Here is a 21,888-nt window from a genome sequence, read left to right as displayed (position 1 = left end):
TAAACGCAAGCTGAGCCTACAATAATACAAAAATTTTACGATACAACGACGTTGAAATTCATAAAAACGTTTTTTTTTTTTTTTTAATTTTTTCATTTTTTCATCAGTCTTCTCAACTTGTGGGTGAAAATTAGATGAATAATATGTTTTTATGGCTTTTCATAATTATTTATTCGAGTTATATTTTCATTTAAATAACTTTTTTTTATTCAAATAAAATTTAACCCTAAAACTGAAAGCCTATTTTTGGACTTTTTGCCATATAAATCTCTTCGTTCCTTAACGAGCAATGGTGCAATTTACGATTCATTGAATTTCATGAAAAATTTTGAAAATCGACATGAGGATTCTCATTTTTTCGAAATCATCTGCCCTCGACATCAATCCTCCTCGCAAGTTCTAGTGTTAATAATAACTCTCAAGTTGCTCGTGAAGTTAACAAGGAACACGCACGAAAAAATTTTTTTTTGTTGATTATCTCAAAAATCGAATGCACGTTTTCTGGCTTAGAGCGAGCGACATTTCGATATTGTCTCGATATCATCGAGAGCATCGAGGATATCGAGCACATTTATTTCGGATAAGAAATGGAGAAGAGTAGGAAATATCTCGACGTAATTTTTTATCTTTCGCGGGCTTCATAATTGTGGGCAAAACCGAAGAAATCTGTCTCTCTCCCTCCTCTTTTTAAAAATATACTCTCAATCGGATTTTCCAGATAGCAGGACAATAATCCAATATCGATGTTTACAGATCGGGAGGAAGTTTCGTGCAGAAAACATTGAGCAACGAAAGTGCAAGAAAGAGGATCGTATTTGTCAAAATAAAGGAGAAACGCGTCGATAACGGAAGAAGAAATAAATTCGATTGTCTCGAAAGAAGAGATGCAGCCAATCTCGTACCTCGTGGATAAACGTCGGTACAAATCTCAAGAAATTCGACGCGTCAATAAAGATTGTGATAAAATGATATGATGCTGAAAGAGAGAAAAAAGAAAAAGAGAGAGAAAGAAGGAGAATATTGACCAATTAAATCATTTACGTGCCAAGATTGAATTTTTTCAATAACAAGAAATAACGAAACTCGCACATAAACATATAAATTTATATATTTTTATGTGAATTTATGTATTCGTTGAATACATAATTTAAAATTTTTAGTGACTTAAATAAGTGAGACTAAGTGCAGCTGCTGTGGAAAGTAATACTTCCGGGTAAAAAAATAAGAGAAAACACATTGTTTTAAATACTTGTCATAACATTTTGACGAATAGTAAAATTCAAAATTTTTTTCATTATAACGCGGGTGCGTGCGCGTGTGACTGTATAATTGGAGCAATTAGAAAAAACCGTGACACCACAAAAATATCAAGAATTCGAGCTAATCGATCGAAATTCAACGAAGTGGATTAAAACTCTCGTACTGATTGCTGTCGAATTCGTATCGTGAAGTGTGTACCTTCGAAATATTACTACGTTGGTGCGCTGCAGCAGAAACCTTCATCGTTGCAAACTGTTTTGTTTTTTTTTTTTTCACGTCATTTGGATACCCAGGAAATTTCGTCAATCGAGGTAATTTTTTTTCGCCGTTGTACGACTTTTTAAAATGATCTCAAAACACGAAAAACTTGGTATTATTTGAAAAAATATTTTGAATTTTATCGCTCTCCTCTCGCATACTCTTTTCGTTTTATCTCCTCTTTTATTACTTTTTTCACTGTTTCGACCTCGTTTCCCGTTTTTTCAATTCTCATTTTGACTCACAATTCTTTTAAAGTTCCCCTTATATTTTTATTTTTGTTTTTACGACGAGTGTTTTTCTACTCCTTTTTGACAGTCAACAAAAACTAACGTGAACCGACAATGTTGTCGTAGCCATCTCCTCCCGCAGTGTTGTATTTGGTTTGATAGCGAGTAAAAAAGAAATAAGAGCTTCCATAATCTACGGTCACGCATATATAAGATATGAGGAACGACCAAGTTGGCGATATATCGCCGAAGGTTATCTTTCCAAAGTCCCCGCTCTACGAAGTCTCTTGTAATTACTATATTTTTATAGATTCGTTTCGATCACTCCTCGAACAAGTTTTCATCGAACAAACTCGCCTCTCGCTCGCTCTCGCGCGCTCTTCGTTTCTATATTTTCTCGCGCACTCGTCCATTTTGCTTGCCTATATCTTACGAATCTTCTGATCGCGATATTCGGAGGGTAATATTTAGATTTTTCACAATTTTCGAAATAATCTGCAGCCTTTTCAGCTTATCGGAAGCATTCAAATTCTGGAGCACACAAAAATATTCGTTAAATATCTACTTTTGCTTTATCCTCTCAATTAAAATCTTAGTATTTATATAGAATTTGAACTTCTGATTAAAACATGAAACTGATAAATCAGATCATTGAAATGGCTCGGATAACCATGCTCGCTGATTTAATCACGGGTTGAGTAATTAAACACATTTTCTTTGATGATTGAACATCACTATAATTGCGAAAAGAAAAAAAGGTGCCACCAGCGATGGAAATTGAAGTAAAAATACAAAATATAAGTGATATACGGGAAATAATTGTGTGGAATATTTGTCCAGTTTTCACTCTCTCACGGTGACCAGTTTTTTTTTTCTTTCTTTTTTTTTTAAAACTGATAATTCTATCACCAGGAAATTTCTTTAGGAAAAAATGCAACACCCTCGAGTTTTAATGTTGTGACATTACACTGCAGAAGATTGTTGGCTTTTCCGGACATAAAAACAAAATAAACATAAGCGGAGCATCGACAAGGCCGCAAACCGAGAATGTAATCTCCCAACAAAGAGCGCTCAACATGCACCGCCGGGAAAAAAAATCTCCACAAAACTCGAACGCGATTTTAGATCGTGCAGTTAAATAATATCGTGTCGCGAACGAAACTGATTCAATGTATCGATCAATAATCGATCGCTTGGTTGACGATTAAATAAAGCTGAGAGCACGAAATTTATTACCGCGAGCTACCAACACTTCCATGTTCCATCTTCTATTTTTAATTACCGAAAATATAATTGGATCATTTCAATTGCAAATTAATCGAATTTTGAATTTTTATGAAGGATCGAAAGAAATGTCAACCGGATCGTGTAATTCGACTCAGAAAATCTTAATGATCGGCTTCAACGGAACGGAACGACAGAAAAAGTCACTTCGTATTTAAAAAAAAAAAAAATAATAAAAAAAAAAGCGATAAAATTTATCGAAAAACAAACGAAATCTCAAGGTTTTTCGTCAACTATTTCTCTCCCCATAAGAGACCAAAAATGGCGTACACTCAAATGCATGAGAGCCAGAGAAAAACAAAGCGATAAAATGATCACAAAAAATTTGTCTTCAGAACGAGGCCCCGATCATTTGATAAGGAGTCGCTTCATCCAACAATAAAAAAAGAAAATTTCTACACTCCCAATTTTTTCACGTCCCAGATCGATAAACCGCGTGCATACCATGTTAAATAATTGAACCCGTATAACACCCTGACAAAGACGATGAAAAAATAAAATAAACTGAAATGAAAAGCCTAAAATATTTTCAACCGACGAACGTCAAATGAGATCGTAATAATCCTAATAAAACCAGTAGAATGAGACTGAAGATTTATCTCGAATTCGAACTGTAAATTTCTTCATAATATAAAGTGATTCAAGAAGAAACGTGAGCTATTAGCACATTTGAAAACGGAAGCGTTTGGATCCTCCCATCTTAGGGATTATTAGAGATCATTGTTCGTCACATCCGAACATACACGGAGACAAGCGTCTAAGATATCTTATCTCCTTGTCAACTTCTCATTATTCAGGGCAATGTTCCTCGTAGTTTTTATCATACGAAGGTCAAAAATCATCTCCCTAGAGTGCTTTTTTGTAGAGACGATGAAAAAAATACTTTGCTCGCGTACAATGGTCGAATGGATGGAGCGAGCGTCCAATCGATTGCCCAGCTTCGAGGGACAGCTCTGTCACAAATTGGTTTTGACAATGACAAAAAATTGTTGGCGACAACGATATAGCACGGGAAGGTCCATCGGAGGGGATTTTTGGGAATAAATTGAGTGAATACGAGATCGAAATTTTTAATATATTTGAATTTCCAGCGAGCAACGAAACGATAAGAGAATTCCCACTCGATATTAGACATTTGAAAAGTCAGTTTCTGTTAGAATTTGATACGTTATCGCGCCTGCGGAGAAATGCTAATAACTCGTTTTATTTATCCGTTCGTAGTCCGTACAAGCCCATTTATCCTTGTGAATAGGGAAAAACTGTGAAAACATAATATTCGTAAGAACATACGCTCGCTGGATCTCTTACGCGATGTGAAATACGAAACATCTGAGTACACGAGTCGCTAAAATTTTTTTCCTCCGACAAACTGGTGGGAGTTCCCGCGCTCCAAATGACGAATTTGACGTTTCATCAGAGTGGCCGACCGGCTGTGACGTTACGTCGTCGTTTGCTTTTTCTTTTTCCCCTGCTCGTTTCTCAGCATCGAGATGCTTGTCTCTGTAAATATTTGTATTTCTCTTGTTCTCTCTCAAATTACGTTTCTTTTTTTTCACAATAAAAATATGGGATCTTCGTTTTTGCAGATAATCGGGCGCGCGTGAGATAAGCACGCTGCCGCATACGCTCGAATTTTCTGCATGATAATGCGTAGCTTGGAGAGACTCTCAGGGAGCGATCAGGATTGTGTCGATCAAGAGATGTACATCGATCTCGACGACGCCTCGGGGGACTCGTTAACGGGAAAACGAGGTCGGCATCATGCCGTCAGTGGGGAGGTATTTATACATTAACATCGTTGTTTTAACGGAGATTTAAGAAAATGTTAAATTCGCCGATGAGCTCGATCAATCCGAGAATTGCTGCTCCAACAAATTTCCCTTTCCGTAATAATTCGCGTCTCGAAAGTGCGACGATATTCCATGGAATATTCCGAATTTGAGAACGAATTATTCGAAACATTATTCCATCGTCTTCCCTCATAATAATTACGATGAGATCGCGGACAATAAATATATCCGAATGGGGACGACGCGCGACATTCCTTCAAGTATTATTGTAAAGAGATTCGACGATAAACTAACAAATATCTCTTCGTTTGCACTCGGAATGAAAAAGGTGGGAGAGGAGAGTGACAGTAGCGGAAGTGAGAGAAGCCCGAAGCAGGCGAAGAGAAGAAATCGCGGGGGACCACCTACTACGAGAAGACGGAAGAGTGGAATTTCCGCACGTGAGAGAAATCTCAGGAGACTCGAGAGCAACGAACGGGAACGAATGAGAATGCACTCACTCAACGACGCGTTCGAGGTAATTATATTATCTATACGTAAATATATATATATAATATAAATGTGTATTAATAGAACATCCACACATCCGTGTGTATTCACGCGCATATATTCGAGCCCGTAGCAGCGAGAACTTCGATCAAACGTCCTTGAGAAATAAAATATAAAGTAAATGTGAAGGAATAGTATATTACACACCTAGGGAGGGAAAGTAGACTACTTCAAACCGCGGGCAGAATTGTCACCCGAGCCGAAGGCGAGGGTGATAAGCACGCGGTTTGAGGTGGTCTAATTTCACTCCCGTGGAGTGTATACGATTTTTCTGTCCGACGCAGGCGGAATGCGGCAACTTCGGCCCGCGCAGCGGGCCGAAAGTTGCCACTTTCCGCCCGGAGGGCTGAAAAAATATTTTTTTCCGCGTGGGTGTCACTGGCGCTCGTGTCACGTATGCGAACCACACAGACACACACACACACACACACGCACGCGCGCGCGCGCGACTGTGCTCAAGTATCTTAACTATTCACACGAGCATCTGCAAACATTTTTTTTTCTGTATACGCGCTCGATCGTGATGACCCGAGCTATACAGGTGTGGGCACACCTGACAAGTATTAATTATCTTGTGCCTCAAGTGGAAGGAACGCTATGTTCAACGCCTCGCATCAAGAGTCAAGTAGTTTTTAACATTTATATTCAGAATATTGGTTTTATAATAAAACTTCATTGATGCACGTATTTCGTAGTGCGTAACGGTTCGAAGGGAACAACAGGATTTTTTACTTTTATAAACGTTCGGTACGGTACATCGAAACGTTCAAATTTTGGTGGAGATATACATTGAGAAAAAAAATCGTTGTAACAAATAAATGTCTTTAGTTGATAGTTTTGTTGCTTGATCGAACATCCGCTCTTGAGATAAATGAGGAACTTATACACGAGTCATTAAATGTTTGATTGCGCGAATCAACCGAACGAGAGTGAAACCAAATCTTTTGTTTAGGGAGGAATCCTGCTTTGGAAAGTCAAAATAAACCTTGCGTTTATACGCAAAGTCTGATTGTCGAAATTTCTCAGGTGTGTACAACGTGGGGGTCGTAATTATTGTCTGAAACGAAAATGCCGAATTGAACTGAAAAAAATGCCAAGCTAAAAATATAGAATTTCGCAATTTTTTAACCTTTCAATCGACCATAAAATTTCCGGATCCATCACATTTTCGCTCATCAAAATGAATTTGGTTCGACGGAGCAACTTGATTCCTCAATTAATTAAATTCTTGAACTGCTTTTGATTTATTATCGAATGAAATTTCATACAAGTTAATTAACTACAGTGGAAAGTTTCTCGATAAGATTCACGGCTTTCTATGTGTCGATATGAATGTTACGAGAATCTCGCGAATAAAAAGTGGGAAAACAAGACTACAATGTACGTTATAACAGCTTAAGGATAGTTGCCGATACGTTGACCGATCACGCCTTTGCTTCTACCCTCATAAATATAGGAGCATGAAAGAGAGAGAGGGAGACCACCTCCTCACGATTATCTTACGGAATTCCCCTCAATCGTTGTTTCCACGATTTTTCCTGCTGATAGACAAGCAGATAAATCGTAAATTACCGATTATCCATAAACATCGTTTTTCAGAAGATTCTTTGTCCAGATAATCGTTTTTTTCTCAAAAATTCCATGTAATCAAAGGACACGGAGTTGAAATTAAGAGAAAATGAGTAATTGCTGCTTGAACCAGAACTCAAAGCTTCAATGAGTGAATAAAATATTTGCTGATTAATTCTCCCATTTTCTTAAATGAAAAAATAATATTTGAATCACAGTAAACGTCATTAATTCGGGGAGCACGATAAAATAATCGAGCATTATCAATGGGGTTCGTAATTTCTAATGAAAAAATGTAAAGCAAGGACTCTCTGATGAGATGAGTAACGACGGAGACATTTATTGTTTGTATTTATCCGAGGAGAATGCTGAAACGAGTTTTTTTCATTCCAGCAACTGAGAGAGGTCATACCACACGTTAAAATGGAGAGGAAACTCAGCAAAATCGAAACACTAACACTCGCCAAGAATTACATAATGGCGCTGACGAATGTCATTTGCGAAATGAGAGGGGAGGAGCAGCCTTACACGTGAGCAATTTTCCTCAATTGTTTGAACTGTTCTTTTTTCTCTACGTGCCATTTTTTCGAGTAAACAGCAAAAGAAAATGATCCACCGAAATTTCATCGTAGAAACTGATCGAAAATTGGACAAATTTTGGAAAACTCTTCAAACGTTTTTTACGTTTCGTTATGCCAATGAATTTTGTTCCTTCGTCAATTACACGTCCATCAAACGAAACGCTCATATAATTTAAGCGTGGTAGAAAATAAATGGGGACAATTACACATGGAAATGATTTCCTGGTGAAGAAGAAAAAAAAATTAACGTCTTTCCGGATAATCGGTCTGCAATAAGGTTTTGGTCTCGGTGAACAGGATTATTATCGCATTAAAAAAAAAAAAAACCCCGTGAATAACTGATTTCGTTTCGGAATTATTATTTCCAAGCGATTTTCCAGAATAAAATCATCGCGAAATAATTTTGTAAAGACGATTTTTTCCATGCTGCTGCCGTCGCCCTTCATTCTTTCCAGAATAATTTTTTTCGCAATATTCTAATCTCGGGTATTCTGACACCTTTAACAATTCCCGAAGAGAGCTTTCTCTTGTGTGCTTGTTTCACTTGTACATAATATAAATGCATGGCCATTTTTCAACGATAGTACAAATCGTGCTGACAAATAAGCGGGTCGCGCTCGTTTCGCCATCATGTTTTGTTACCTCGACGCGAGAATTCGCTAATTCGTTGCCCGATTACTCGCTGTATAGACTCGGATCGTTTTCGCGCGATGCACGAAACCGCGCAATCGAGACCGCAACGCTATCGACACTCGCATATTTTCGCCATTTCACTCTGCGAATGCACATGTATGTTTTTACATAAATTAATTATGAAGCGTCTCACGGATTCGTCAAACAAAGAAAAAAAGTCATTCGAGGTTTCTGTTGGACGAGCTGAAAGGTACGAATTGGTTTAGAGGAAAAAAATATTTTCAATATTCGTGTTTCTCGGGGCAATTAAAATATTATCAAAAATCCGAAACGCTGAGAGTTCCCATTGAAAAGCTTTCTCGCCATCTCGACCCGTAAATATTTAGAGATTGTGAAAAGAATAGTGTTGAAAGTTGCACGATAAAAAGTGGTCTTTTAGGACGGAGCGAAAAGTATCTCCAAGCATTATTCGACATTTCATTTACATGCGATCATTCCCCCATTCGAGTTTTCTCGCGAAACTCTTTTTTCCAACCTCTGCGCGAGTTTATGGCGAATAATGCAAATCACGCTTTCGTAGAACCGCGTGTATGGAACGCTGCCGAATCGTGACTTAAAAACGAAAATACCTTTCAATCGATACATTGGACACGTTGAAAAACTCTAAATTCATTCTCATTTCTGCTTCATCCGAAAGAATTTCATCAACTTCTCTAACTATTTTTCTCTCCAAGAAATTAAAACCGCAGCCACTATTGTTAAGGCCGAAAAAAAAGAAAATTTCGTTAAGCCACAATAATAGAATTCGAACTACAATTTTCAATGTCGTAAACCGCGAGCGCCTCGGTCGATTCAACGATCTTTTGTACAATAAAAACAAAAGAAAAGCAACAGCAAGTTGTATTTCCAGTGAAGATCAATATTTTGTCTACATTTTAATTCGTAAAGTTCCATCCACTGAAAGACAATATAGTATGGTCTGAGAGTTGTTTTTCTTTTAGATTTGTTGACGGAGAATGTGGATCGAGCAGTGGGGATAGTACGGGACAATTGGAGTTGAGTGGCGGTGAACAGCCTGAAGAAGAATCACCAGCCTCGATGCACGAAACAAATAACAACAGCCTTTTGCACGAGGATCTCGAACGCAGGATACCTTAGTTTCCGTTTTCTTTTCTCTTTTTTTTTATTCCATTTCTCTTGTTTTGCTACGCACTCCATACGAATTTTCTATATATCAATAAATGAATAAATCCATACATCCATTTGCCGTACGTATATGGAAAGAAAGAAAATATATGCTTGAACACAAAAATCGTTATTATATCAATGTCTATAAAGAGAATGCTAATGAAATATCGTAATGAAAATTCATTGGGGAATAGTCCGTAGACGAAACGAGAAACGGGGAAATAAAAAAGAAAATAACGAAAAGTTCAATTTCCTTGGATTCGATCCATTTTGAGACTGTTCCACAATAATCGTCGAGAATCATTTTGCCATAAAGAGAAGAAGAAAAAAGAACTATCGATCGACAGATGTTACATTAGCAACGGAAGTAAACAAATCGGCGCGTAGCCAGTGAATATAAGAAAACAAATCGAAGATTCGTCGAAAGTTTAAAAGGAGGAAGAAAATAAGAAAAAAAGAGAAAAACAAAAAAACAAAAACAATGGCGGCAGGAACGAGAGTTTTAACGAAGAGAAACAAAGAGAGTATTGAGTGGTGAAAAATGCAACGAAAAATAATATAAAGTCGATCCGGGATGGAGGGCGGTAATGCGGAAAGGAATCATAAAACGAAATAAGAAGTGCGTTTTCGAGGGACTCTCGCAAGTCAGACCTGAATAAAAATAATAATAAATACAAACCGCGAAACTGTGATAGAATACTTTGTATTAGAGAATTTCGTCGCTGACTCACGTCTTATTTTATTTGTGGCTAAATATTTAAAGAAAAAAAAAAACAAAAAATAAGCAAACCAATATAAATATTTAAATGAAAGATACGATAAAACAACAAAAAAAAACAGAAAAAAAAGTAAACACGAGTAAAGGAAAAAGGGTGGAGAAATCGAGCACCCCTTGCTTAAGGATTGATATCGTTGTTGCTATTAACCATTTGTCGAAGCACTTTTGACAGTGACGTTCTCACAGTGCGCGAAATAACAACCGCGGGAGAACTACACGATGAGAGAAATAGAGAGAGAGAGAGAGAGAGAGAGAGAGAGAGAGGGAGAGAAAGAGACAGACAGAGAGACGTAAATAAAAAATAAAAGAGACAGAGAGAGCGAGAGAGAGGGTTACCAATCTGGACTCTATCGATATATATATATACATACAGATATATATTTATAAGCGATGGATATAATTTAATTGTAAACGAAACTGAAAAAAAAAAAAAAAAAAAAAAAAATAAGAAAAAAAGAAACGCCAATCGACAAATATATCTCATATGTATTTCGCATGTATGTGTTTACCTTAAGAGGGAAAAAAATGAGCTCGATGTGTCTCGAGGTCACGATCCAGATATTACATATTGATAATCTCGATAACGACGATAACAAAATATTTGTACGATAAATGTTTTCTTTTCTTTTTTCTTTTAATATTATCTTCAGTGTTTTTGGTTTTTCTTTTTTTTTTTTTTTTTTTTTTTTTTTTAATTCTTATTTAAAACAGCAAAGATCGCGAATGAACATTGAAATAAAGAATTTCTCGTGGTTCTCTTGAAAATGCACGATGAATAATAATAATGCTAATGCTTTTTGGATCACGATGCAATACTCGACTACGTGGAGCATCGTGCAACGCTCAATTTCCAGTCGAAACGAAAGACTTTTCACATTGTAATGCGCACGTTTCGTCGCCACTGGAAATATTCGAAGATGGATTCATTCGTTTTTTCATTCATTCTTTTGGAAGAATACGCGGTTCTCAGTTGGTCACAAGGTTGACGAGATGAATAACGAATTGAGAAAAAAAATGACACGGTTTATTTATATCGATTTATCACAATAATCGACTTCAAAACATTTTAGAGACATTAATTTTTGAAAGTATCGGACGTTTTTTATATCTCGGAATAACCCCTTAAACAAATTTTAAAAAATGAACTATTGTTTAAATCACGAATTAGATCTGAATTCATTGAAATTTCTCAGACAAGAGGAAAATTAATTATAAATAAATTTATATATTTTGTGCAATTTTAAATCTCGCGCGCGCGCGCGTGTGTGTGTGTGTGTGTGTGTGTGTTTTCACTTTCGTGATAACTCTGGAAATGCAATGCTTTTCAGTAAAGTGCACATCGGAGAGTCTTTATCAATTAACTCTGATCCATCTTCGAAATATTTTCATAATTACCGAAGGAATAAGCATTTTTTGTTGTAAGAAGAAAAAATAATTTAATCCGAGTTGATTTTCAAGACATTCCACAAAGCATTTTTGAGAGTTCATTTTCATCGGTAGGAAACGCGATCGTCGTCGATGAACGAGAAAGCATAGAAAGAGAGAGAGAGAGAGAAAAAGGGAGGCAGCAAGATGCATAAAAAGCGGGCTTACTGAAATAAAAAAAAAGTCCCGTGAGATTCACTTAAGATGGTTGTGATTATTTACTTAAAACTGCTATCACTTTCTCTCTCACGTGTGTTAGTGTTGTATAAGTCTTTTCTTCGTTATTAGTTGTACAGTAGAAGATCGATTAAATAGATCGTCGGGCGGAAAAGAAAATTTTCAATCTGCAAGAAACGAGAAAACACGATTCCCGCGTAAAGGAATGCGGCGAGTCCTAAATTTCAATCGTCATTTTCAAGAATTGGCGTCGTTACTCAGCCCTGTATTTGTACGAAAAAAATTTTCCATTATCACGTTAAGATACATGAAAAAATCAGCAATCGAGGTTCAAATACTTTTTTTCAAACGGGCATGCGAATCTACCGTCCATCGAAAAAATTCATCCGCATTCTTTGACGAAATATTCAACTTTTTTTTGTATATCGTCAATTATTTGGGGGAAAAAAAATAAAAAAAAAAAAAAAAAAGCACGCAAAGACAAAACGAAAGTAATATAATTTGACGTTCCATGTGTACACTTGATTAGTTTACGATTAATATGAGAAAATGTATATTTACGACGAATTCAGCGTTTCTACGTACACACGCATAATATATAAATATACATATATCTATATATTTACGATATATAAATGTATATGCAGAATCATCGCCTACATATATTTTATGAGCATAAATATAAGTTTTATAAGTGACCATATAAAAATACATATATATTTTTTTTCTTTTGAACGGGATATTCCGGAGGCAAGTGCCTGAGCTTTTGTACGAGAGATATGATGAAACGTAGTCAAAAGCATTCCCGCTATTATACCGGAACGCCCCACGTGTCGACCAAACACGCAGAAGATCGAGAGAAAGATAAATAAAGGAAGAACCGTAGAGTGACGCAATTGAAATATGCCCGTGACGAAAATTGTATATATTTTTCAAAAGTATATGATTGTAAACGAGAAAACATAATATATGCTATATATGTCGTTCGCACGTCGAACCTAAGTGGAGAAAAAAACAAAAATATCGAAGTATCAATTCATCCTTTAACCGAGGATGTATCTATAACCTCCTCAACACCTTTTTTATTTGTCTATGTTTATAAAACTGCGTGTGGCAATGGTTGCCAGCGTGCATCGGTTCTTTGAATGGCTCACGAATTCCGGCGTTCTTTTCTCTTTTTTTTTTCATGTCAACATTCGTTCCCGAGGTCATTTTGAGGAAAAAAACTTACGCAAAGTGATTTTTATAGTAAGAACCGAATTGTGTTTCTTTCGTGTCATTGGTACTAATTCAGCCGCTATAAAAGGGTCGTTTGCTTCTGCTCTCCATATTTTTGTTGATGGATCAGCACGCTACAATTTGCAATTTTCAAATCTAACCCTCATGTTTTTTGTTCTTCTTTCATCCACCTTTCATCGAAATTGGCTGCCTGTATCTACTTGTCTAGATGTTTCTTTTGCTCTTTATATCGAGTAAATTCTCAGGATTGTTTTTTAATATTACTATAGGAAATTTGAAAACTCACTCTTCTTATCGGACGACCGGGTCGAATTTCCAACGTCTCGGCTTGAATTATCACGTCGGAAATGAACCAGCTTGTATTCTGTCGCTGCTGCTTCATCTTGTTCACCAATTTTCTTTCGAAATTCACTTTGAAATAAAAGTTCGAACACAGAGGTCAAAGCCACGACCTTGATCAGTCGCACGGTCCAGACAAACTGGAACTATAAATTGGTAGATGCTTTGACGCCTCAACCGTCACGCCCCCCCCCCCCCCGCCCCCGTAACGCCATTTTGTTATGTATCAATTATGATTTTTATAAAAAAATGTTTGAAATTTTGTTCGCATCCCCGGAACAACGTTTGTGTATAAACAAGCAGTATTATTTGATGATTTTCCGATCGATGATACCAACAATCTCAACATTATCCATTCAATTTGAATGATAGTAACACTGAGTTGCCCAACGCCTTTGAATGTTGAATGTGATAATTATTTAACAATCGTGGGGTTAGTAATTGAATTTAACAAAAAACGACGCTCATCAGGCACGCCATCTTTGTTTCAAATATTCAACTCACTTCAGATGGCGCTGAAGGGCTGAAACCCAACATCAAAAAAGGCGGCACTGTGCAGGCACTGTGTATGTAAACAAACTTAACCTAAAACCGTCGATCGCCGGATCGCGTTCCAAGAGAATCGTACCTTCAAAAGTGCTTCATCCACCAATTTCGATTATATTTTCAAAATCGTAACTCGTAACAAAAAAAAAATGGAGGGAGAGTGGCCTCTGAATTATCCTCTAGACTACGCGTTCGCGAACGAGGACGAAATTCCGAAATACGTGGAAATGTCAGTTCCAACAAAAGTTTGCAGTTTGGAGGAACATCATGTGTCGAAACTTTTAAGCAATATAAATTACAACACTGTGCGAGACTTGGTTTTGTCTGCCAAGAAATTAAACGATTTACCGGAAGATTTCGGTTTCCATCTTGTGAACCTCACGCGCTTGGATCTTTCCAAAAATGATTTAACAACGGTGCCACATTCCTTAAAATTTATATGGAATTTGAGATATCTTTTTCTCAATAATAATCATATTCAATATCTTCCCCCGACTATCGCAGAAATAACGAGTTTGACAGAATTGAATCTGTCGAATAATTCAATGACGAGTCTACCGGAGAGCATTGCAAATCTTAGTTTTCTGGAAGTTTTGAACCTTGCTTATAACTATCTATCAAAGCTTCCACCAGCATGTCAGAAATTACATAATCTCAAAATTCTAGACTTGACAGGGAACCGTTTGAAGCAGACACCTCACTGCATTGTTACTGGAATGACAGGCTTGCAGGTTCTGCACTTATCAGAAAATTTAAACATAGATTTGACACAATCACCTGCGAGTGAAAAATTAGTTGCATTGTATGTTAAAAATGCTGGCAAATACGTCAAATTTCCTACATGGATTCTGACAGGAAATGCACCTCGACTAGAAATTCTACAGCTTGATGGTACAATGTTCGATCCTTTTGAATTTCCCAAAGAATGCTCAAACCTTAAAATTCACAATCTGTCCATTCAGAATTGCTGTGTTTACGGATTACAGTTGGACAAACTGCTGGGCTTGTTAAAAGAACTTGCAGTTTTAAAAGCTGCTAACAGAAAAAAGGTGAAAAGGTGCAACGATTATTGGCACTTGCCAACGGAGCAATTAGAGTTTCCTGAAAAAATGGTAGAAATGGATCTTAGCTTCACAAAACTGTCGTACATTTCTGAGAACATAGAACATTTTGTGAATCTAGTAGAATTGGATCTCCATGACAACGCTCTTCGATGGTTACCTGATGAAATTTGCAAACTCCCAGAACTCAAGATTCTCAATGTTGCTGATAATTCCCTTCTCGGTTTGCCAAATGATTTTGGTAACTTGAGCTCGCTCACGGAATTTCAAGCAAGTAAAAATAAAATTCCTGCTCTCCCGCATTCTACAAAGAAGTTAAAGAATCTTGCTTATCTTGATCTCTATGGAAATGCTTTTACTCGTGTGCCAAAAACTTTGAAATTCATGGTCAAACTCCAGGGTCTTGATATCGACTACAACCCTGTCTTCATCTCTAATCTACAGGTAAGAATAAAGCACATCAAAATAAAGAAAAAAAAATCAGAATATAGATAATCAATTTCTTTAAAACATTGATGATGATATTAATGTCAATTCATGTTTGTAGATGACGATTCATCAAAACTTCTAAAACTCTTCTGAAATCTTTGAATTTTTATGGGTGTTTAATGAGTTATTACTTAAACGACAGCTATTCGTTTTTTACATTGCATTCATATTTTAATATCTTTTCTTAGATCAATGGAATCCGGTATGAAACGCTAAGAAAAACTTTGCACAAAAAATATTTGCATTTGGGATGTTGGAGAGATTCAGGAGCAAGATACGACACAGACTACGATGAGACTTCGGAAACAGACTCTGAAATTTCGACCACAGATTCTCATGAATACCACACAGGGTTAGTTTCTTTACAGAATCATATTATGAATTCATCTAAAAATTCGATTCCAGACTTCAAATTTTCAGAGTGTTTTCATTTTTTACTGTGGTTGCAGAGCTACGGAAAAGCTGAACAACAAAATTGAGGAAAATTGGGACATTTCAGACAATTCAGCAGACGAATATGATCCTACATGTGAGCTTGAGTCTTTTCTTGTTTTCACCTTAAACTTGAAATCCGAATTCTCTTGCGTTGTTAATAGAAAATAATTTACTCGATCATTTTGATTGGTGACATTTTCAAAAACTAGAGGAAACGAATTATACGAATCACTCACAATTCATCAATAGAAAAAAAAGAATTTTTTTCTTGTCCCAAGCTCATTTCTATTTCTTTGTGTAGAAATCATTTGTTTAATTTTTATTTTGCTTTCAAGGTGATCAGGGGTATCCAACGAGAAAACGATTGCCGAATTTTTATTACGGAGTTGCACATAATTTGTACTGTCCGTCGGCTCTCCATGCTTTGCCGATAAGACAACAAATCATTCAGTTAAAGGAGCAAGGACTTTTCCAAGAGTATGCGGAAACAGAAGTCGAAGGGCAATTTGAGGATGCATGATGTGAAAATGTGACGGAAGCAAATGCTTTAAGTATCGGGACGAAAAGAATAAAGTATTTTTGTATTTCGCAATCTAAGTTTACATGTAGAGGTAAGAATTTAATAACAGATCTCGGTTATTATGCGTATTTTTAACAAAACTCGTTTTTGAGTCGTGAACCAAAAATTCAAGTCTGTAAATACGTGTGGATAGAAGTAGTTTTTTCCAATTGTATGCGAATAAGAATGGAACATACTTACGAAACTTCTGTGATCAAAGGAAAAAAAGAACACTTTTCTTCTCAAAAAACAGTTGACGAACGATCAAATTCAAAAATGTTGCGACAATTGTTGCAAAACGCTAACCCCGAAACCAACGAAACCGTTCAACGTATCCGGTAGCTATTACGAGTGAGCGATTAGTGCAATTAAACGTTTTTTTCTTTCGCTCATGGATCATTAAAAAATTGATATTTCTACCGCTCGATCGATTTAATCTGCACCGCAGCACAAACATTCTAGTTAAAAACGTGTAAGCGTTGAAAAGTTGTTTGCTCTCACAGTTTATCGATACAACATCGAAAATGAGCATTGTCGAGAAAAAAAGAACAAAACCACTCACAAAAAAATGGTTGACTGAAAATATTCAACCAATTCTCAAAAAAAAAAAAAAAGCGAAAAAGCGATTGCTTGTGGTGACCATCAATTTTAATTTGACTTCGTAATCATAATGAACTAAATAATTGACTAAGGAAATAATAACATTAAGATGGGAGGAAAAAAATATATTGTACTAAGATTTACAATTTAATTTAACAAAATTCTCGATCGAAACGAACGATTCGAACAAGCTTCAAACGTTCAGTCAATTGCTCGTATCGCGTCCAGGTCTCTTGGTTCACGTTTCGTTGCACTGTTTCTCTCATTGCATCAATTTTGTTGATTTCCTCGATCCATGTTTTGAGCAATTTACAATGTAAAAACTAAAAAAATATGTAAAAAGATATTGAAATTGGACGAAATACCGAAATGATTATTATCATTGCCATTATAATTATAATTTTTCGATTCGTTAATATTGTAAATATCATTTTGACATAAAAGTAATTTGGAATGTATAATAACAGTGGCAAGAAAGGTTGGATATAATAATATCCTCGAATCTGAGAATCATTGATGAAAAAAAAATGTTTCAATGGTAGACAATTGTCGAAGCAAGAATTACTGACCTCGTCGCGGAACTGTTGTTGCAATTTTGGAAGTGCGGATCTCGCGCCCTGCCAACCAATGAGAAATATCTTGTTTGCTAAATGATAAATATTTGAAAGATCTCGATCGACAAGGAGTTCTAAATTATTGAATAAATCTACAGGCTCGAAGTTCTCAAAATGAGTTTCTATGACCCCAGAATCGATGGGGATTTCCGAAAGGTTGGGCGTCGCATTCGAATCGAAAACTCCTGGTTGCATGAGCAAAAATTTATTCATATAATTCAGAACTTTTTTGAGATACGGATCCAAATATTCCGAATTTTTTGCCGTTACGTGGCTCGATTTTTTCAACAATTTCGCCGTTGATGACTTCCAGTCGTTTGCAAGAATGATGCTTGCGAGTCTTGCCTGCAAAAAAAAAAAAGAATTTCTTCAAGGGAAATGTTGCACGAGAAATACTCACACGAAATATTTTAACGAGCATACAATTCGGGCCAACGTTGGTTCGTAAAGTGTATGAATAAATGAGACGTTGATACCAAATATGAAATAAGCTCAAAAGTAGATTTTAAGGGACATTAACGAAACCTACGTAGTTAAATAATTATCGAATGTTGAAACGAATGAATATGTTTAGTGATTATAACAACAATTGACAATTATCTAATCTTCAATGAATGTTCATTCTTGTAATGACAAAGATACACGATGAAAATGAAATAATCCACTGAGAATGTCAGTGAACGAAAAGAGAAAACTGTTAAAATCGAATTTTTGCAAATCGATATTTTTGTGAAAAAAATGTGGTAAAAATATTTGCCAACTGACTAAAAGTGACTGTGCCTACCTGACGATAATATTCGAACAAGACGTCGTTCAACAAACGAGTCGTTGCGATTGTAAAATTAAGAGCGAATTCACTCGTCGGTACGTTGGCTGCAATTTTTTTCGGTTCTCCGATTCTGTTTACCGCGTCAATAAATTCATTGGGCACGAGATCAACCGAGACATTTTCACCTGGCACAGTACATGCTTGTTATTAAAGTGATAAAACACGCGAATGTATTATTACATTTTCCAAAAAGAATTTTTGTCAAATCATAAAATAAGAATCCCACAAAAATCGAGGGATAACCTGAAGCTGAAGCCAAAACGAGGGAGCACACGATAACGATGATTCGTTGCATTTTGTTTCCGAAGCACGAACTGAATGAAAATTTAAACCAATTTTTTTTTATATATGCTCCGTTACGTTCATAATTTAAAAGAAAAAAATACAGTAGTGTATACGTCAAGAATGATTCGCTGATAAAAGATGATACGGCATGAGACAAAAATAATAAAAATAAAATAACGATAACAAATAAGTCACAAATTAGCTCTGAAAGTGTGTTGCTCAGTTGTGGGCTTTTTTTTCTTCTCGATATTTCGTCTGAAATAACAAATAAACAGGGATTGAAAAAGAATTCGTTTAATGGCTTTTATTTCATCGTTAATCATTAATACATCGTGTTCGATAGAAATATTTCTGTTATTTCAGGGTTACGAATATTAATAAAAATATAACGAGACGAAATATAATGCAATGATTTTTTAAAATGACAAACGTCCCATCACCAGATGAAACTTCGTTAATCTTACCATTTTCTTCGTATGAACCAAATGTTAGAATTACTGAAAAATTGAGTGATAAAAAAGCGATCGAACTCGCTCTTTGAACTCTGACCCAAATAATTGTAATCTTCGCATGCCCGTGCAATGATCCCCTCAAAAAATGTCTTACAGTCAGCTTTTTAGATCGCTCAGGTTTTTCGCGTCTCTGCTGTGTATTTGTTGATCTTTAACATCGAACAATCGACACATATGACAGGTGCAAGCTGTTCGTTTCGACTGAGAATGATTTTTTCGGTTCGACCGAACAATTTTTCCTTTCTTTTCGCGATTTCTAGGACTCGGACTGGCTTTAACGTTTCTTCTTCCAATTTGTTCTCTAGTTTTATATTTATTGTCATGGCAGACTTTTCTTCTTCGTTTTTTACCCTCATTTCCGGTGTCACCCCTGAAAATTCGTTTTTGAGAATCGATAAAACGTTTTATTCTGGCACAAGGTGAAATTTTTCTTTTCGATTTTTTCTCCTTTGGCTTATTACGGGACTTCTGGACTTCCTGCTCTGTAACGCTTTCGACGCGCTCCTTTTTATTTTCATTGTGTGCTGTAGAAGGGACGAAAATATTTTCAGTAAGTGTCTGATCTTCACTCTCGATTTTATCGGACTCAAAAACGATTTTCGTATAGCTGCCAACTGGCTCACAGTCCTTTCTCGATTGAGGGATTTTCTTCGAGTAATCACTGAGATCCTCTTCGAGTTGCTCGTGCTCCAGAGGTTTTTTCATGTTCCTGACAAATCGTAAGAATAACATCGAACCTCCCATTTCTCAATATTCTCATGACACTCTGAACCCGAAAATTATTTCGGAGGCTGAAATCCAGGGATAAACAATTTGGAAAATGACTGCTTACTGCGAGCGATGGACCTCGTAATTATTGAAGCAACGACAGGCTCGTCTGTAGGCAATGAATAAAACAGTCGCCAGAAATCCAAGAATGAGAAAACTGCCAGCAGCCACAAAAATAACAAAACTCTCATCGAATATGTTCTCCAGCGTAGGATCCAATTTCGGAGTATCCGAGCTCCGATCGTTACCCAATCTGAAAGAAAACCAAAAATATTTTCATGCGAGTTTGCAAATGAGATTAACCGTCAACTAACTTAACAATGTTTTTTGTCGGTTCGCTCCAATCGTTCTGTCTCGTATCAATTTTCCTTCCTAGTACCGGCAACTTTGCTTTTTTAGCTCTCTTTCTCTTCTTCAATTGGTCCCTTTTCATTTTCAACTTTTTCCATCGTTTCTTCAGACCAGCAGCCAAATCAGCTCGACCAAATTCGTACAGAGCAGCAACGAACCCCTTTTTCGTGCATTCGCCTTGCTTCCTGTTCTCATTGCACTCGTACAAAGACTCGAAACACTCTTTCCGAAAACCATCCGCCTCGTAATAGACGCTCGATTTCTCATCGTCCGACCCGTTTTTTCTCTCCGGTTTTCGACTCCCTGCCAAATTCTTTAGGAGCTTCGAACACTCGAGGGGGCTCAATCTTTCCGCGATGAAATGCAAATCCTCCTGGGAAAACTCACCGCCCCCAGCGACTCCCTGCCCATCCAAACTTTTGTTAATTACCATTCGGTCTTGAGTGCAACGAATTTCTTACATAATTGTTAATCATTTTCGATCGAACATAATGTCCTCGTCAAATTTATTTACGGCACAACGGACGCTTTAATTCATGGCGTTATTGAAAATTCTCCAACTTTTGTCCGAATTACAACGATTTCGATACCGTTTTCATTCTAAAAACATATTTCTGGCATGTCCGAAAGAGTATAAAAAAATGCTAGCACAGTAGAGATGAAATGAAGAAATGAAGTGAAGCAGTTTGACACTATTTTATTCTCCTTTGACTGATCCTCGTAATAGCGAGTATAAAAACGTCGAACAATCAATATGATTTATTGACGATACTCGGCTACGTTAACTTACCCGCACAATAAGAAATGTCAAAATGTAAAATGTTACAAATTTCATGATAAATACATTATTACAATTATTACAAATATAGTTTGACTATAAAAATATTTGATAAGACGTCACGTACGGTGGCGCGGAGGTTACTTTCGTCACTTCACCATATCGAGAAATCTCAGCGATACTACAGGATCTGAAAGCCTCGAAACAAACGACTGTCAATTTCGCTGATTTCCCATAATAATTGAAGACGTTTCATCAACGTGCAGTCTCATCTTGAAAACATCTTATTTTCACATCCACCAGGATTCAGCTGTTGGTTCATCGGATCAGCGATACTCACATCGAACTGTTCGTCGCAATATTTTGTTAATTGTCTCTCTCGTTTATTTTTCGTCGTCGATTTTTACGTTTCTCATTTTCTGCGTTCTCTGAACTATACAGCCATGTCTTTGGAAAATCATCATTTCCTTTGGTCAACTGTACGATGGCTAGAGTTTCGAAAAAATGATTTACTCGTTAGTTGAAGCTCATTGAGAAACGGTGAAAGTACTACCCTCGTTTTCTTAGCCAAAAGTGGCTAAACAGTCAATATAATCATGCATAATTCGACATTTCTTCAATCTTTCATTGACCACAAGTTTTTCTCGTGCAAACTTCCTCAACGTTGTATCTCTCTTTTTTATCCTCAGTTTGCTTTTTCTTATGTTTCGATTGATTTTTATCTCTAGATCGTGCAGAATTTCTGGCGGTGCTTTTCGAAA

The 21,888-nt window shown here is 36.5% G+C and overlaps 3 protein-coding genes across 9 annotated transcripts in view; 2 read left to right on the top strand and 1 right to left on the bottom strand.

Moving 5' to 3' along the window:
* LOC122411626 (protein dimmed-like) overlaps positions 1-12,743 on the top strand; it is a 70,666-nt gene extending 57,923 nt beyond the window's left edge. For 2 of the 3 annotated variants that reach the window (XM_043420593.1, XM_043420584.1), the window contains exons 2-6: positions 754-1,571; positions 4,619-4,810; positions 5,151-5,339; positions 7,334-7,470; positions 9,156-12,743. In XM_043420593.1, coding sequence (XP_043276528.1) covers positions 4,673-4,810; positions 5,151-5,339; positions 7,334-7,470; positions 9,156-9,312 — 621 coding nt within the window. In that variant the 5' untranslated portion in view covers positions 754-1,571; positions 4,619-4,672 and the 3' untranslated portion in view covers positions 9,313-12,743. Of the gene's footprint in view, positions 1-753; positions 1,572-4,357; positions 4,535-4,618; positions 4,811-5,150; positions 5,340-7,333; positions 7,471-9,155 lie in introns of those variants that run through there. The other variant, XM_043420600.1, reaches the window with a different exon arrangement.
* A 1,112-nt stretch (positions 12,744-13,855) lies between these two features.
* On the top strand, positions 13,856-19,007 carry LOC122413445 (leucine-rich repeat-containing protein 40-like). Of its 5 annotated transcripts, none has more exons than XM_043423814.1 (5): positions 13,856-14,262; positions 14,833-15,351; positions 15,585-15,748; positions 15,846-15,925; positions 16,167-19,007. In XM_043423814.1, the coding sequence occupies exons 1-5, from the start codon at positions 13,996-13,998 to the stop codon at positions 16,349-16,351; spliced, it is 1,215 nt and encodes a 404-aa protein (XP_043279749.1). In that variant the 5' UTR covers positions 13,856-13,995; the 3' UTR covers positions 16,352-19,007. The 5 variants fall into 5 exon arrangements, with proteins under 5 accessions (XP_043279749.1, XP_043279742.1, XP_043279733.1 ...); XM_043423807.1 differs by having other exon boundaries at positions 14,809-15,351; XM_043423823.1 differs by lacking the exon at positions 13,856-14,262 and adding an exon at positions 14,605-14,737 and having other exon boundaries at positions 14,809-15,351.
* LOC122419285 (uncharacterized) lies at positions 17,714-18,754 on the bottom strand. Its single transcript, XM_043433717.1, has 4 exons — positions 18,677-18,754; positions 18,389-18,558; positions 17,798-17,949; positions 17,714-17,726 (listed from the first exon to the last, which is right to left on the bottom strand). Exons 1-4 carry the CDS (start codon positions 18,726-18,728, stop codon positions 17,714-17,716), a joined length of 387 nt encoding a protein of 128 aa, XP_043289652.1. The 5' UTR covers positions 18,729-18,754.
* Positions 19,008-21,888: the final 2,881 nt, after the last annotated feature.

This window comes from Venturia canescens, chromosome 1 (genome assembly GCF_019457755.1).
Source record: "Venturia canescens isolate UGA chromosome 1, ASM1945775v1, whole genome shotgun sequence".
Lineage (NCBI taxonomy): Eukaryota > Metazoa > Arthropoda > Insecta > Hymenoptera > Ichneumonidae > Venturia > Venturia canescens.
Note: the sequence above shows the minus strand (reverse complement) of the source record. Positions and strands in the feature narration are given on the sequence as shown.

Coding starts and splice junctions, on each gene's coding strand:
- LOC122413445 (XM_043423798.1), top strand. CDS start 13,996: ATGGAGGGAGAGTGGCCTCTGAATTATCCTCTAGACTACGCGTTCGCG. Junction 15,352..15,584: donor TCTTCATCTCTAATCTACAG/GTAAGAATAAAG, acceptor ATCTTTTCTTAG/ATCAATGGAATCCGGTATGA. Junction 15,749..15,845: donor TCTCATGAATACCACACAGG/GTTAGTTTCTTT, acceptor CTGTGGTTGCAG/AGCTACGGAAAAGCTGAACA.
- LOC122419285 (XM_043433717.1), bottom strand. CDS start 18,728: ATGCAACGAATCATCGTTATCGTGTGCTCCCTCGTTTTGGCTTCAGCT. Junction 18,559..18,676: donor CGTTTTGGCTTCAGCTTCAG/GTTATCCCTCGA, acceptor GTACTGTGCCAG/GTGAAAATGTCTCGGTTGAT. Junction 17,950..18,388: donor TGTTCGAATATTATCGTCAG/GTAGGCACAGTC, acceptor TTTTTTTTGCAG/GCAAGACTCGCAAGCATCAT.